Source organism: Carassius gibelio, chromosome A9, assembly GCF_023724105.1.
Source record: "Carassius gibelio isolate Cgi1373 ecotype wild population from Czech Republic chromosome A9, carGib1.2-hapl.c, whole genome shotgun sequence".
NCBI lineage: Eukaryota > Metazoa > Chordata > Actinopteri > Cypriniformes > Cyprinidae > Carassius > Carassius gibelio.
The window spans coordinates 10,965,843-10,980,322 of NC_068379.1; the positions used below are offsets into that span (position 1 = coordinate 10,965,843).

Sequence of the window (14,480 nt, forward strand, 5' to 3'; positions counted from 1 at the left end):
TACAGTGTTTGTCTTTTTCTGTTTCTGTTTCCAAAAATATCACTCTTCAAAGTCCTCCTTTTATTGTATAAGTGTCAATGTCATAGAAAAAAAATAACCCCTGCCATTGAGTCTAAGCCAGATTGGAATCAGCTGTGGTTGGCCCAATTTACACAACATAAATCAGCTAAGATATATTGTTTTTTAACTGATATCATTGCAGAAGCAGAGGTTTTTATACTGTATCTAAGGTTTGGAACATTGTTTTTGCTATTGTGGGATGTTGTGTGTTAACATTTGTAAATACTACAAAAACAATCCATAATTTTGTTGGGAGGTATAGATTGTCTGTTCAGAAAATGTAAGCGTTGTGGAAATGTGTTCAATGACTCCATATTGTGTGAAAACGACATGAAATGTGTGAATGGTATGGCCACAATAGACAGATGCTGTGCTAATTGTGTTTAGAGTTTTGAAAATGTGACAACTGCTCGGACAAATGCTTGTTAGCGACTGAAAAAAACTGTAATGACTCACCCTCATGTCATTCCAAACCCCTAAGACCTCTGTTCATCTTCCGGATCTGCTGTGACTGTTGCCGTACAACGCTGCTGACGTTTTTCCTGGTGCACCCAATAACAAAGATAACATGTCAGCAGTGTCATACGTCAGCAGCGCCACTGAACGGATTTGTGTTTGGCTGTGCCCATTTTCACCTGTGGAATATTAAAATAACTCTTTTGTTATACTCCTTCCTCAGGTGCTTTGTTTTGCAGACCAACACATAATAATTAGGAAGATCAGGCCCTTTCTATCTATGCTACAGAACTCCTGGTTTAAGCTCTTGTTCTGTCCAGTCTGGACTATTACAATAATCTCTTGGGATGTTTTCCAGCCAGTTATATCAAACATCTGTAACTAATCCAAAATGCGGCAATAAAAGTAGTCTTTAGTTATAAAATATCTAAATATCTATCTAAATTTTATCTTGACACACCTGTTCAGAGAGAATCCAGAGGAACTGAATTTGTGGTTGTGTTGTCCTTTTATTTCTGACTTCCTGATTGTGTGGTTTCCCTGATTATTTCTAGATAAGCGTAGATGAGGTTAGACTAGTGATTCATTTCATTTAGGAACAAAATGTAACCAACAAAATAAATCAGTGCAAATTGTAATATTTTAGGCTACTTTACACTTGTGCATTTTCATTTTAAAATTCATAACTAGACAGAATAGACAGAATCATAATTTCAATTAATTTTCCACTGATTTACTGATGAGCATTAGATGTTTCCAGTGCTTCCTGCCTGTGTTTTCTCTGAGGAAGTTTGCTGATCATATGCCAATCATATTACGCGTGCATAACCTGCCCTGTTACATTAGACTTCTGCATCCAGTTCCTTACATAAGAAAATCAGGAAAACATTTTTACAGATGACACACGAAACTATCCTATGAATGTCATATAACTTGCATTTTTGGTCATGTAGTGAGGACGGAGATCTGAAATTGTTGGTACTACCCTATAGTATATTTAATATTTAACAAATAGATAGAGTTTTGAAATGGGTTTTATTCAGCATATACAAGGGGAAAATCCATAAGGTCACATACATATATGATAAAGATGTGTCTATAGTCTTCATGTTCATGACTGTGTCAAAAATATTGGTGTCATTCTTTATTCTAATTTGAGTTTCAAAGTAGTTAAAAGTAGTTTATTTCAGCAGAGATTTATTGCCAAAATCAAGATGATGCTCTCTATAATAAAGCTCTTTAAACAGTAATCATGCTTTTAATACCTCAGAGTTGGATTATTGCAGCAGCCCGGCTTTTGACTGGCACTAAAAAGTGTCAGCACAGGAGTTAACTCCTATGTCCACTGGTTAGTGGTTAGGTCCCGTATTGATTTTAAAACTTTGCTTTTTGTTTATAAAGCTTTACATGGTCTTGCCCCTCAGTATATCAGTGATCTTCTTGTCCCATACAATGCATCAAGATCCTTACATTCTTTCAATCAACTACTTCTCTCTCTTCCTCGCTCACATTACAAAATAAAGGTGACTGGGCCTTCTCAGTGGCTGCTTGCAGACTCTGGAACAGTCTCCCTCTTTATATTAGATCTTCCCCTTCTGTTTCTACTTTTAAATCTTCTTTAAAAACGTATCTTTATTCTTAGTTCTGAATGATGGTGTTTATATTTTTACACGTTTTCAAGGTTTTGAACCAGTGTGTTAATTCTGTTTTAATATTTTTAAGATTATTTTTTGTTTTAATAACTGTATAGCTTTGGTTGCAACTTCTGTTGTTTTGAAATGTTATAAATTAATAAACTAAACTAAACAATTGTTATATCATAGGCATGGAAAAAGAGGAGCCTGGTGAAGAGCAGCAGGAGGAGTTCAGTCAAAATGAAGAGGAAGTAAAAGGTAACGTTGTTCAAAAATGTAATATTCTCCAATATGAATTACAGACCATAAAAGTAAACTTGACTGAGACTAAGATAATGCCATGATTACTTGCCTTTATTTATGTAAATAAAGTTTATTTATTTATTTATTTATTTTGGTATGTGTGCAAATATCACATTTTAAACAATATTTTACATAATTTTGGCTGCTTTCTGTATTGACTTATTTGAGAATTTTCCGAGATTTGAAACAAGTACTGTTTTATAGTACAGTAAAATGTCATTTTATGATCCCTCTAAAGCTTGATTTCAAATAATTTATAAAACTTCACTTGACTATAAGCAAGTTAGTGCAGTTTGGAAATGAAATATTTTAAAGTTTATATTTATCTTCAGATCTTCAATGCAGATATTTAGCTACATGCATTTAATTGTTGATATTTAAACTATTTTCTCTCCTTTTCTTACAGGGCACATACTTAAGCGAACACTTGACACTGTGAAATTTTTCTGGGTTTTTCTTCTCTGTCTTACCGAAGATGTAATATCTGGTCTAAAGTCACTCTGTAAAGACAGCTTGGATATTTCTAAAGTTCTTCACTTTGAGAAAACTCTACTGATCATACAACAGAACAAGGTGATGTCAGTAATCTGCCAATTATATTTATTCCATTGCCTGCCTACAATGATGTGAAAGATTATTCAGATAATGATTATAAAACAGGGTTCTGGCCTTTATTACCCAACATACAGAAAATTAATTAACGTGGGATGAAAGTAGCAAAGGGTTAATAAAAATAAAATGTGTGTTTCCACACTATGCCATGCTCTGAAATCTTACTTCATATTTATTTACTTAATTTTTACAACTTTCATGCTGTCATCTAAAGAAAACACACAAAAAAATTGTACGTCCCACCCTGATTTCTACTTTTTATTGGAAATATGGCAAACTTTAATTCAACTGTTCCTGTAAGTGAGGGCTGTTTGATCTTTCACCATTTCTTTCATATAAATTGGAAGGTAAGGTCAAGTGAAGTGAGTGGACCACAATGTGAAGCATCTAGACTTTCGTCAGTCCTGTGTCTCGTTTTTCTTCCCATGTTCCCTGCTTGCCCCAGTTTCTCCCTCACATGACTTTATTTGGTTTACCTGTTCCTGTACCCATTTAGTTCCACGTGATTACAGCTGTGTCTCATTAATTTCCTTGTCTCGTTCCCTATGTTTTCCTGAGTCCTGCATCCTATCTAACCATCAATCCCTGTGTGCTATATGCATGTTCCTGTAAATATTTGTATTTGTTGTAAATAAAGTTTGATTGTTCTGGATTTTCCCATGTCTCCTAGCTCCTTCAGCTCCTTGCAGTAGGCACAACTTAACAACTTGATGGCTTTTAATTTATTTTCTAAAATAATTTAAGTAAAAAAAAAAAAATTATTTTCTTCTTTTTTATTTTTCAGGGCAGGGATGTCTCTCAAGACAGTATTCATAAGTTCTACAAAAACTGGCTCTCCAGACAAAATACAGAGGCATCAATGGACACAGCCAAAGAAGATATACAAGAAATAATCACCTCACATCCAGCCATGACCAGCCACCAACGTGGCTATGTCAAACTCAACAGTGTCCAATCATGGGGCAGCAGCCTTTCCAGGTATGCCAAGAATATTAAACATGGTTATGATATTATATTATTATGATTATAATATACATTTTTGTAAAGCACTTACAGGATCTAATGCTCTCAGGATGGATTGACAGAGGTATATGGGGAGAAATATGGGAAAACAAACATTGGGTACTATCCTGAGGTGTAAACAAATTGAAAGAATGAAGGGATGAATAAATATTATACTGTAATGTTCAATGTTTGTTAAATATTAAAGTTTGTTATTTCAGTGGAGATTTGGATTCTATGTAACTAAACAATATTCATATCTAAATAATGAATTATTAGATATGACCTACCTAACTCCATCTGGACTGCTGAAACCCTCACAAGTTTCAAGAAAACTCATCTCTTCCGCGTGCATCTAACTGTCACTTCTTCCTAAAAAAATAAAGTAAAATGAAATAATTATTTCAAATTTTCTATGTTTTTATTTCCCTTAATATCTTCTTTTCCTAGATTTTATTGTTTTGAACTATGAAAACTTATATAATGGGCACTTCTCATGTTTATTACCATCTTATAATGAATACCTTATTGTTTTCCTTAAATGTTTTAAGTCACTTCGGATAAAAGCATCTACCAAATGACCAAATATAAATGTAAGCAGTGGTTGGGAACCTATGGCTCGTGAGCCATACCCGGCCAGGGGTCTCATTTATAAAACTCTCCATAGATTTCACCCTAAAAATTTATTTTGACTAGATTAGATGATTAGATTCAACTTTGTCACTGCATGTGTAAGGTAAGCACAATTAAGCATCTAACCAGAAATGCAATAAGCAATAAGTACAGAATATACAAGGTCTAAAATATGTACAATAAATATACAGATAAGGCAGTATTATGGAAATAATAATCCCAGAGGGCAGGAGGTTAAACAGTCTGTGGTCAGGCTGAGAGTAGTCCTTGAGAATGCTGCGAGCTCGACGTAGACAGCGTTTCCTCTGGATGTCCTCAAAAGCAGGAAGTGTTGTCCCTGTGATGTGTTGGGCAGTTTTCACCACCCTCTGCAGTGCCTTGCGGTCAGCCACTGAGCAGTTCCCATACCCGACTGTAATGCAATTGGTCAGGATGCTCTCAACCGCACACTGGTAGAAGTATTTAGGCACAAAAGCTAGATTTTGCGTATGCTCAGAAGTTCTCAGATTTACATAACCATGCATATGCCAGAACCTGTGCAAGAGTCCCTTTATAAATCCCAATCATGGGAAGATTATGCATACGTGCATCTCCACCTCATTTCCTCCCCGAAATAACGATATTTGGAGCTTACAACACCTAGTTTTACCATGCATAACCTCACCTGCATGTCATTTCTATGCGTATTACCATGCACATGACACCATGTTTAACACAGAGACATTAAGGAAATATGAGATAGGGACAGTAACCTTGTTATGTTTTATAATAAATATGTAAAAAAAAACTGTTGTTTAAAAAAAAAATCTAATCAAATTAAATGTATGTAATTTTGCTGATTTTAGCTATTACTAATGGAAACAGATATGCCCATTTTTATTGCAGTATAAATACAATTGTCTCATTCGGCACGACACTGACAAAATATTTTAAAAAGGAAAGTTGCAAATCTTTTCATTTTCTCCTAGTTATATCTTTAAATATAATGGTATTTTTCATTATGTTGTTGGGATGCCTACACATGACATCCACATCTCAGTGCAACTGTGGTTGTACAGTAAATTATTATCATTGGTCCTATACCGGACAACGGACCGTTCCACCGAATCCAGCAGTGTCCACTATAATATTGAAGTGTGCATCATTGATCATTTAAAAACTAAAATATTTTACATAACGTGTTCTGTAGTTTATTTTGAAGATGAATTATTATGTCATTAGAACATAGCATACCACAGGAAAATTATGTATTTTTAATAAAATTATATAATTTTGTTGTTTGTAAAATTACAGTATTTAATGCAAATGTGAATATTGACATGAAAACATGATTTAAAATCAAAGTTTATTTCATTACCTTTCTTACTCCAAGAAAGTGTTCATACGTATGGTCTAGAGTGTCCGTATGGTACCGTCATATTTACACCAAGTATATTTTTTATAAATCATGATATATGTGTGAAAAATTGCGTACATATATTTCTATGCCCATTTTGTGCATACACAACATTTATAAATGAGACCCCAGGTTTCTCAGCCTTTACAAAGAAATGACCGGTAACACTGTACAGTGTACAGAACAGTAGATCTTCACTTGTCTGTAGCCTTAGTAAGCCTGAAGACCTTGCTTAGCTTGTTCAGGTGTGTATGATTAGGGTAAGAGCTAAATTTTTCAGGACAGCGGCAGTCCAGGACTGTCGTTGCCTATCCCTGCTTTAGAATAATGGTCCGTTTTTAACAAGTAACTATGCAGGAAGTAATAGTGTAGGTGTCAGAGATTCACACCCTGCATTATATATGGAAGGGCACATGTCTATGCCTTTATCCCTTCAAAGGGTTTACCCTCCGGAGTGAGAGCTTTGAAGCGTTGAATGGTGTAGGGGACCAAACAACTGTTTCTTGAAGTGCCCTTCTGTGTCATCATCGCATGACCACATGGAAGTGCCATCATCATGCAAAGAATCTGCACAAATGATCACGAGAGCCCAAAGTATGTATCAGTGTGTATATTGGTTTGGAACGACCCTTCAATATGATGACCATGATTGTTTTCACTCCGAAGTACCCTTCGGAGGGCGATATATCCCATTTGGGACAGTCACCTCCAATCATGCTCACAAGGTCCCAGTCCCCTGATTACTGATCCACAGTCACCTTCGACCATGCTCATCAGTTCCCAATCCCTGATTATTAATCACCAGCACCTGTCTCCACTTATCAGGAGCACTATGTCCTTGCACTCCTCTCACTCCTTCTTTGTCTGGTCTCAAACATTGTATGTTTATTTATATGACCCTTGCCTGCAATTTTCTACCTGCTAGTTGCTCCGGAATTCTGATCCCCATTCTCCTCAGCTCCATTGTCTCCAAGCTCTGCCGCTCCCCCGGTATCCCCTGGAAAAGGAACAGGACTCAGTTACTCACTGATAAGACCCGCTAACCCTTGCTACTTCGAATTTTCACCTGGGCTCTTTGCCTTGTTTTCTTCTACCTGGCAGGTAGGAAGGTACCCCCTTGTAAATCTGCTGATAATATGTAGTACTACATTAACACTGACCTTAATTACTATTAACAAATATGGAAGCAATATTAAGCCGTAAGTAATATGTAACAATATAAAAACTTCACATTCACAGGAAGAAGAAGGACCTTTAAATAAAGCTTAAATGATAAAATAAACACAAAACAGCGCAACAGTCCCTCACGGACAACTGCCAAGCACAAACAAAACCAAAACACAAAATAAAACCCAGACCTGGGCCTCTCTCAGTCTTCTCTGCCGTCGCTCCTCTTTTGTATCTTTCCGATCTCGATTATAAGTGCATCTTTTTGATAGATAGTGGCACACCAGTCCTCGGACTGGGCCTGTGCAAGCTTGCTGAACATCAGTCCCCTGACTGAGCGGTTCAAAAAGCACAGATCTAAAAAGTACACAACACCTCATCCTTCCTCGGAATAGTGAAGTACCAGCTGTAGGACCCGGACTTTGCAACCTGAGGAGGGACCACCTCGATGACCTCCATCCTCAGAGAGAGTCTACTTCTGTTCCATTACACTGATACACATTTGGCAGTAGTTTCCACGCTGCCATATAGTCTACTAAGGGAACCAGCCTCTTAAGACTGATCTCTGGTGTTATCAGAGCAGTTAGCTTGGTGCCCTGAAGCGGCGCACCGGCAGGAGATGGCCGAACTGGCTGCTCCGGAAACATCCCAGGAGGTCACATGCCTCTTAACACTGCTACGTTTCCGGGCGGTAACTGAGAAAAGCACTCGCCAGCGACCGCTGCACCCTGCAACACCAGATATGGGCACTGTGTAACGTGGTTTACACTACTCTTCTCCAGAGGAGCCTGCCCTCCGAGGTCCTGAGTCACAACATCAGGACTCTCATAGCTGAAGTCTCCTAAAAATGACAGTCCTCAGACCCACGTTATCTGCTAGGAAGACTAACCCAGAGCCTGCTTGGGGAAGGACCCCATGAAGCACAGTTGGCAGGGGCTCCCACACTGCCATGTGACCTCCTAAGGGAACCAGTCTCGTGAGACTGGCCTCTGGTGCGCCTAGAGCCACTAGCTCGCAGCCCTGAAGTGGCGGACCAGCAGGAGACAACCTGTACTAGCTGCTCTAGAGACCTCCGTAGAGGTAGCGAGCCTCTTAGCACAGCTACGTTTCCAGGCCGTAGCTGAGAGAAGTGCTCGCTGGAGATCACTGCACCCTGGAACACTGGCAGGGTTGGCAGAACGATCTCCTGAGGGGACTGAGGAGAGACGGGCACTGTGTAATGCAGTGTACACCACTCTTGCCCAGAGGGAGCTGGCCCTCAAAACGTCCTTGGCCTTAGGTGTCAGGACGTTATGATGAAGGCTATCCAGTGAAAACGACGGTCCGCAGAACCGCTTTCCACTAGAAGCCTCCGGCTGTGGAGTGCCACTCTGACTCTAGCATATCTAGAAGAACAAAAGTGACACCCCTGGCATGAGGGGCTGGAACACAGTTGGGACTGCTCTGCCCAGCAGCCCCTGACTGACTAAACTTCCACAGAGAAAGAGAAGTGAACACATGTTCTCACACAAGAGATTACATCCCAAGAGCCCCTGTACATCTAACTTCACATAGTCAGATAAATGTCATTTTCTTCATCAGAATTAAATGTAGTCAACTACCAGACAAGTCAACACGGTCTGGTGCAGAAAAACTCACATGAAAACGAAACAGTATAAAAAAGCATTTGCCACTCAGTCACACAAACAACATCAATCTCCTCAGAGAAAGATGAATGCTGCAGCAAGCTCTGCCTCAGACGGTGAAGAAACCGCAGCGCGGTCTTCCAAACCGTTCGCCAGATCATGTGCCATTCCTACGACCGCAGTCGGCGCCGTGCCTCAGCAACAGTGCGACCGCAACAACAAGATTGCATGCACGGACACACTACTCAGAGCGTGACTGGCGAGATTGGAGTGCTTAACAGCAAGAAAAGCTAAATCAGCACCCGGGGGTCGACTGCGCAAGCTCCACTCCTCATTAATGCTGCTTATTATAATATTAGGCATGATATGCTTGTGTAACTGGTGCTTGTGCAACTGACGCTTGTGCAACTGGGAAGCTCATCAACGTCTTCCACGTCAATCTCCCCAGAAAAAGATGGGCAATGCGACACGCCCTCTCACCCGGGAGAAAGTACCACAAACACGGGCTTCCAATCCCCTGAGAGTGGGCGCCGGATCTGGTGATTAAGGAAAAAGATAGAAACTAGTCCGTCTACATTCCTTCCAGCAGATCCGAAATCGAAACCCACGAGCATACCACCGCTCTGCCTCGGCGACAGCGGGGCTGGCAACGCGAGCAATGCCAGTGAAGGCTCCCTCCTTAGCTGACACTGCGCGCTTCACTTTCAAGCAGACAACACATGAGCTGCGTGTGTCTTTAGCTTTTTTTTTTTTTTGCTGGCAGGGAAAACACACAGCCTGAACGCTGCCTGCTCTCGCCCTAAACTTCTCTTGATTAAAGCTTTGACAAATGGAGTTTATCAGTGAACAAATGACACTGAATAAGACTCACACAGAGAGCGCTTGCTGAAAACAGAAAGCCTGCTGCCGGCTTCGCCGCTCATGCTTTTATGCTTCCTGTTCTCTGACGTCACCCGCCTATGGTCTCGCCCATCCATTGGATTGATTACACATGTTATTCAGAGACGTCATGCTGGAGGCATTCCCCAAACATTCTCGACACAGCTCGAGTTCCTGAAGAGGAACTTTCTAGAGTGCATGTGTCGAGCACCTGTCAAGTGAAATAGTATGCATAAAAAGAAAAAATAAAGTATACATTGGGCTTAATAACAGCACTGTGTGGGCGGTATGGTAGGTTTCAGCAATCGGTTCAGAAAAGTTTGGGTGCTCCCGATCACCAATCAATCAATCTTTTCCATTCCTTCACTGCCAATCACAGGCCCCCTCCATCTTTGGGCCCTGGGGCTTCCAGTATGGATATACAGTGAATATCCATACTGATGCATTGACTGTCAGCCCACATGCAGCTGCAGCTTTAAGTTAAGCAACATGTAAAGAGCTGTTGTGTTCATGGGGACTTGAGTTTGAGTCTCAGTCTTGTCCCTTCTGCTTGTGTGGATTAGATAAATCAATATTCATTCAACTTCATCTTTTTGGTTGTCAAAATAGAATATATACAAACCTTCACAACTGCGGATCTCCTATCAGCAAGTTACATTTCATTTATATTAGTAGTTGACTTAATTGTTTTCATTTATGATATCATACAATGTATATGATATATGAAATCAGTCCATTTAAATAAATAAAAATGAATAAGCACAACATTGCAAAATTTGAAATTATTAATTTTAAAATGGATCAACCTGATCAAAGATTTAGGGACCCAAGAGTTCCATCAACTAAATATTTTAGATAAGCAGCATTGCATTTACTAAGCTCCTAAAAGGGGTGCTTCCAGAAGTCATAGATCCTCTTCTGACTATTATTAAATCCTCATTGTCATTAGGATATGTCCCCAAAACCTTCAAACTGGCTGTTATTTAAGCCTCTCATTAAAAAAACACAACTTGACCCCAAAGAACTAGTTAATTATAGACTGATCTCGAACATCCCTTTTCTGTCCAAGATACTAGAAAAGGTAGTATCCTCACAAATATATTTGTAACAATATAAACTCCATGATCACGGGAAGGAGGAGGCGGGAACCGGTGGACAATCAAATAGAAACTTTAATTACAAAATAACGACAAAACGGCCCCTCACGGATGACTGATGCGCACAAATAAAAACCAAATACAAAATAAAGTCCTGGCCTGGTACTCTCTCGTCCATCACTGTCGTTGCTCCTGTTTTATATCCTTCCATCTCCTCCATGGGACTCGAGACCGGTGGGTTGAGCAGGTGTCGCTCATTTCCAATCACTCCACTGGTCTCGCTCCTGTTCCCACGTCTCTCGGCCCCTCCCCATTCATCACAATATTCCTTTTAGAGAAAAATGGTATCTGTGAGGATTTCCAGTCAGGATTTAGACCGTATCATAGTACTGAGACTGCTCTCCTAAAAGTTACAAATGACCTGCTCTCATCATCTGATCGTGGTTGTATATCTAGTGTTATTGGATCTTAGTGCTGCGTTTGACACTATTCACTAACTAGAGCCCCATATACAGATCCCCTGTAAAGACCTTGTCTTAGACAACCACTGGGACAAGACAACAAGAAACAGATGATTCTTCTGCACAATCTGACTTTGCTGCAGCCTGGGATTGAACTCCTCTGACCAGGTTTCATCTGGTCAGAGGAGAACTGGCCCCCCAACTGAGCCTGGTTTCTCCCAAGGTTTTATTTCCTTTCTGTCACCGATAGAGTGTTGGTTCCTTGCCGCTGTCACCTCTGCCTTGCTTAGCTGGGGTCACTTCATCTACAGCGATATCGTTGATTTTATTGAAAATAATGCACAGACACTATTTAAATTGAACAGAGATGACATCACTGAATTCAATGATGAACTGCCTTTAACTGTCATTTTGCATTGACACACTGTTTTCCTAATGAATGTTGTTCAGTTGCTTTGACGCAATGTAATTTGTTTAAAGTGCTATATAAATAAAGGTGACTTGCCTTGACTTGACTATTGACCACAACATATTTTAGCATAGACTTGAACACTTTGTTGGCATTAATGCAAGTGCATTAGCACAGTTTAAATCATACTTATATGACCGCCATCAATTCATAGCAGTGAATGAAGAAGTATCATATTGATCACAAGTGCAGTATGGAGTACCTCAAGGCTCAGTACTAGGGCCGCTACTCTTCACGCTTTACATGTTACCCTTGGAAGATATCATCAGGAAACATGATGTTAGCTTTCATTGTTATGCTGATGATACTCAACTCTTTATTTCTTTGCTGCCCGCTGAAACCAATTTGCAAAAATGAATGGAATGCATAGTCGATATAAAAAAACTGGATGACAAGTAATTTCTTACTGCGTAATTCTGAAAAAACAGAGACATTAACTATAGGATCTAAAAACTCTGCATGTAAAAACCTAGAACACTGTCTAAGACTTGATGGCTGCTCTATCAATTCTTCGTCATCAGTTAGGAACCTAGGTGTGCTATTTGATAGCAATCTTTCCTTAGAAAGTCACGTTTCTAGCATTTGTAAAACTGCATTTTTCTATCTCAAAAATATATCTAAATTACGGCCTATGCTCTCAATGTTAAATGCAGAAATGTTAATCCATGCATTTATGACCTAAAGGTTAGATTATTGTAATGTTTTATTGGGTGGTTGTTCTGCACGCTTAGTAAACAAACTACAGCTAGTCCAAAATGCAGCAGCAAGAGTTCTTACTATAACCAGGAAGTATGACCATATTAGCCAGGTCCTGTCAACACTGCACTGGCTCCCTGTCAAACCAATTGTGGTGCCATATAGTGCCAATTGGGCATCATTTAAATGCCACAGTCTACCTGATCATTGTTTCTGACCATGTCTATCCCTTTATGACCACCATGTACCCTTCCTCTGATGGCTACTTCCAGCAGGATAATGCACCATGTCACAAAGCTCGAATCATTTCAAATTGGTTTCTTGAACATGACAATGAGTTCACTGTACTAAAATGGCCCCCACAGTCACCAGATCTCAACCAAATAGAGCATCTTTGGGATGTGGTGGAACGGGAGCTTTTATGCCCTGGATGTGCATCCCACAATTCTCCATCAACTGCAAAAGATGCTATCCTATAAATATGGGCCAACATTTCTAAAGAATGCTTTCAGCATCTTGTTGAATCAATGCCACGTAGAATTAAGGCAGTGCTGAAGGCGAAAGGGGCTCAAACACAGCATTAGTATGGTGTTCCTAATAATCCTTCAGTTGAGTGTGTGTGTGTGTATATATATATATATATATATATATATATATATATATATATATATATATATATATATATATATATATATATATGAGATACATTTATACAGCAGTTTAATTCAGTGGATGTTTTCATCACGAACATAATCAAAGGGTATTGAATTTGAACAACACACAAAGGTTAATACATGCCTAATGCCTTAAAAAACTTTTAGAATGAATTGCAACAAGGTCTTCATCACGTTAAAAATAAACATACTGTTTAATAACTACATATCTTTAAATATTTTAACTGTTGGTATGATTATTTATCATTATTTTAGACAATAAAACATTATTGATGAAACAAGGCATTATTAAGAATTATGTTTTGCTGCATTACTCTGAAATATGCAATCTTATGAAAATAAAATGTTTTGCTAACACTCATTTTTAATTTACATTTGTATGTGTTTTTTAGCTGCCAGACTGATGACACTCTTCTAATAACACGCCAGTCAACTCAAGAAGACTTGGATGCCTTGGACCTTGCTGAAGTTGGTGTGGCCCAGTGCTGCCAAAGTAGAGATGTCATGCCAGAGTAAAGATCACAGTATATATATATATATATATATATATATATATATATATATATATATATATATATATATATATATATTAACGGTTATATTAACAGTTTCTATATGCACACAACTAAATTTCCGTTGTTAACAATTTTCTTCAGAGATTCCGATGAAAATAAAGAGCTGAAAGATCATGGTGATAAATTTGAAAAGGTGAAAGAGGGATGCACCAATGAAGAAAATACACCAAACTTTGTGCTGCCAGAATTTCCAGGAATGAATACTCTGCACAACACAAAAAATGAGGAGTTTCAAGAGCCCAGAATGCTCAGTAAAGAGACCAGAGCACTAACTGCCAGTGAATTGCTGCTTAACAAGTGAGATGTGTACACGCATGCATGGATGTATTTCCACTGTCATGGTAAAAACACAAACAGTACTTTTGGTGATTAGACTTTATCAATAAGGATCAACAGTCTATTCTTTGGCTAGACTGATTATTCTGTGAGCTGCTTTCAGATGAATCAGCTCCACTATTATTTCACAGTTTCACCTATTTGAACCTTATGTTATGTGATGTTTAAATTACCAGAGGCATAGATGTCTTATAAATGATACTACTGAATGATACTTTACTATATAACTACAAATACAAAGTCAACTACACACTTTCTGTCTTACTGCCAGGTAACCTTTAAACACTTGCATGCTTGCTTAATTGTGTGCTCCTTAAAATGAATAGTTCGTCAAAAAATTTAAATGTTCATTGTTACGGCTGGCTCGTAGACCGCAACATAAAAGAGGCAGATTCAAATTCTTCA

General features: G+C 38.8%; 1 protein-coding gene across 1 annotated transcript in view; it reads left to right on the top strand.

Moving 5' to 3' along the window:
* Nucleotides 1-14,480, top strand: part of si:dkey-11f4.7 (piezo-type mechanosensitive ion channel component 2) — a 293,659-nt gene that overhangs the window by 222,496 nt on the left and 56,683 nt on the right. Inside the window, 5 exon segments of the mRNA XM_052605318.1 lie at nucleotides 2,340-2,408; nucleotides 2,860-3,026; nucleotides 3,850-4,043; nucleotides 13,557-13,676; nucleotides 13,821-14,036. Of these exon segments, the coding sequence (XP_052461278.1) occupies nucleotides 2,340-2,408; nucleotides 2,860-3,026; nucleotides 3,850-4,043; nucleotides 13,557-13,676; nucleotides 13,821-14,036 (766 nt within the window).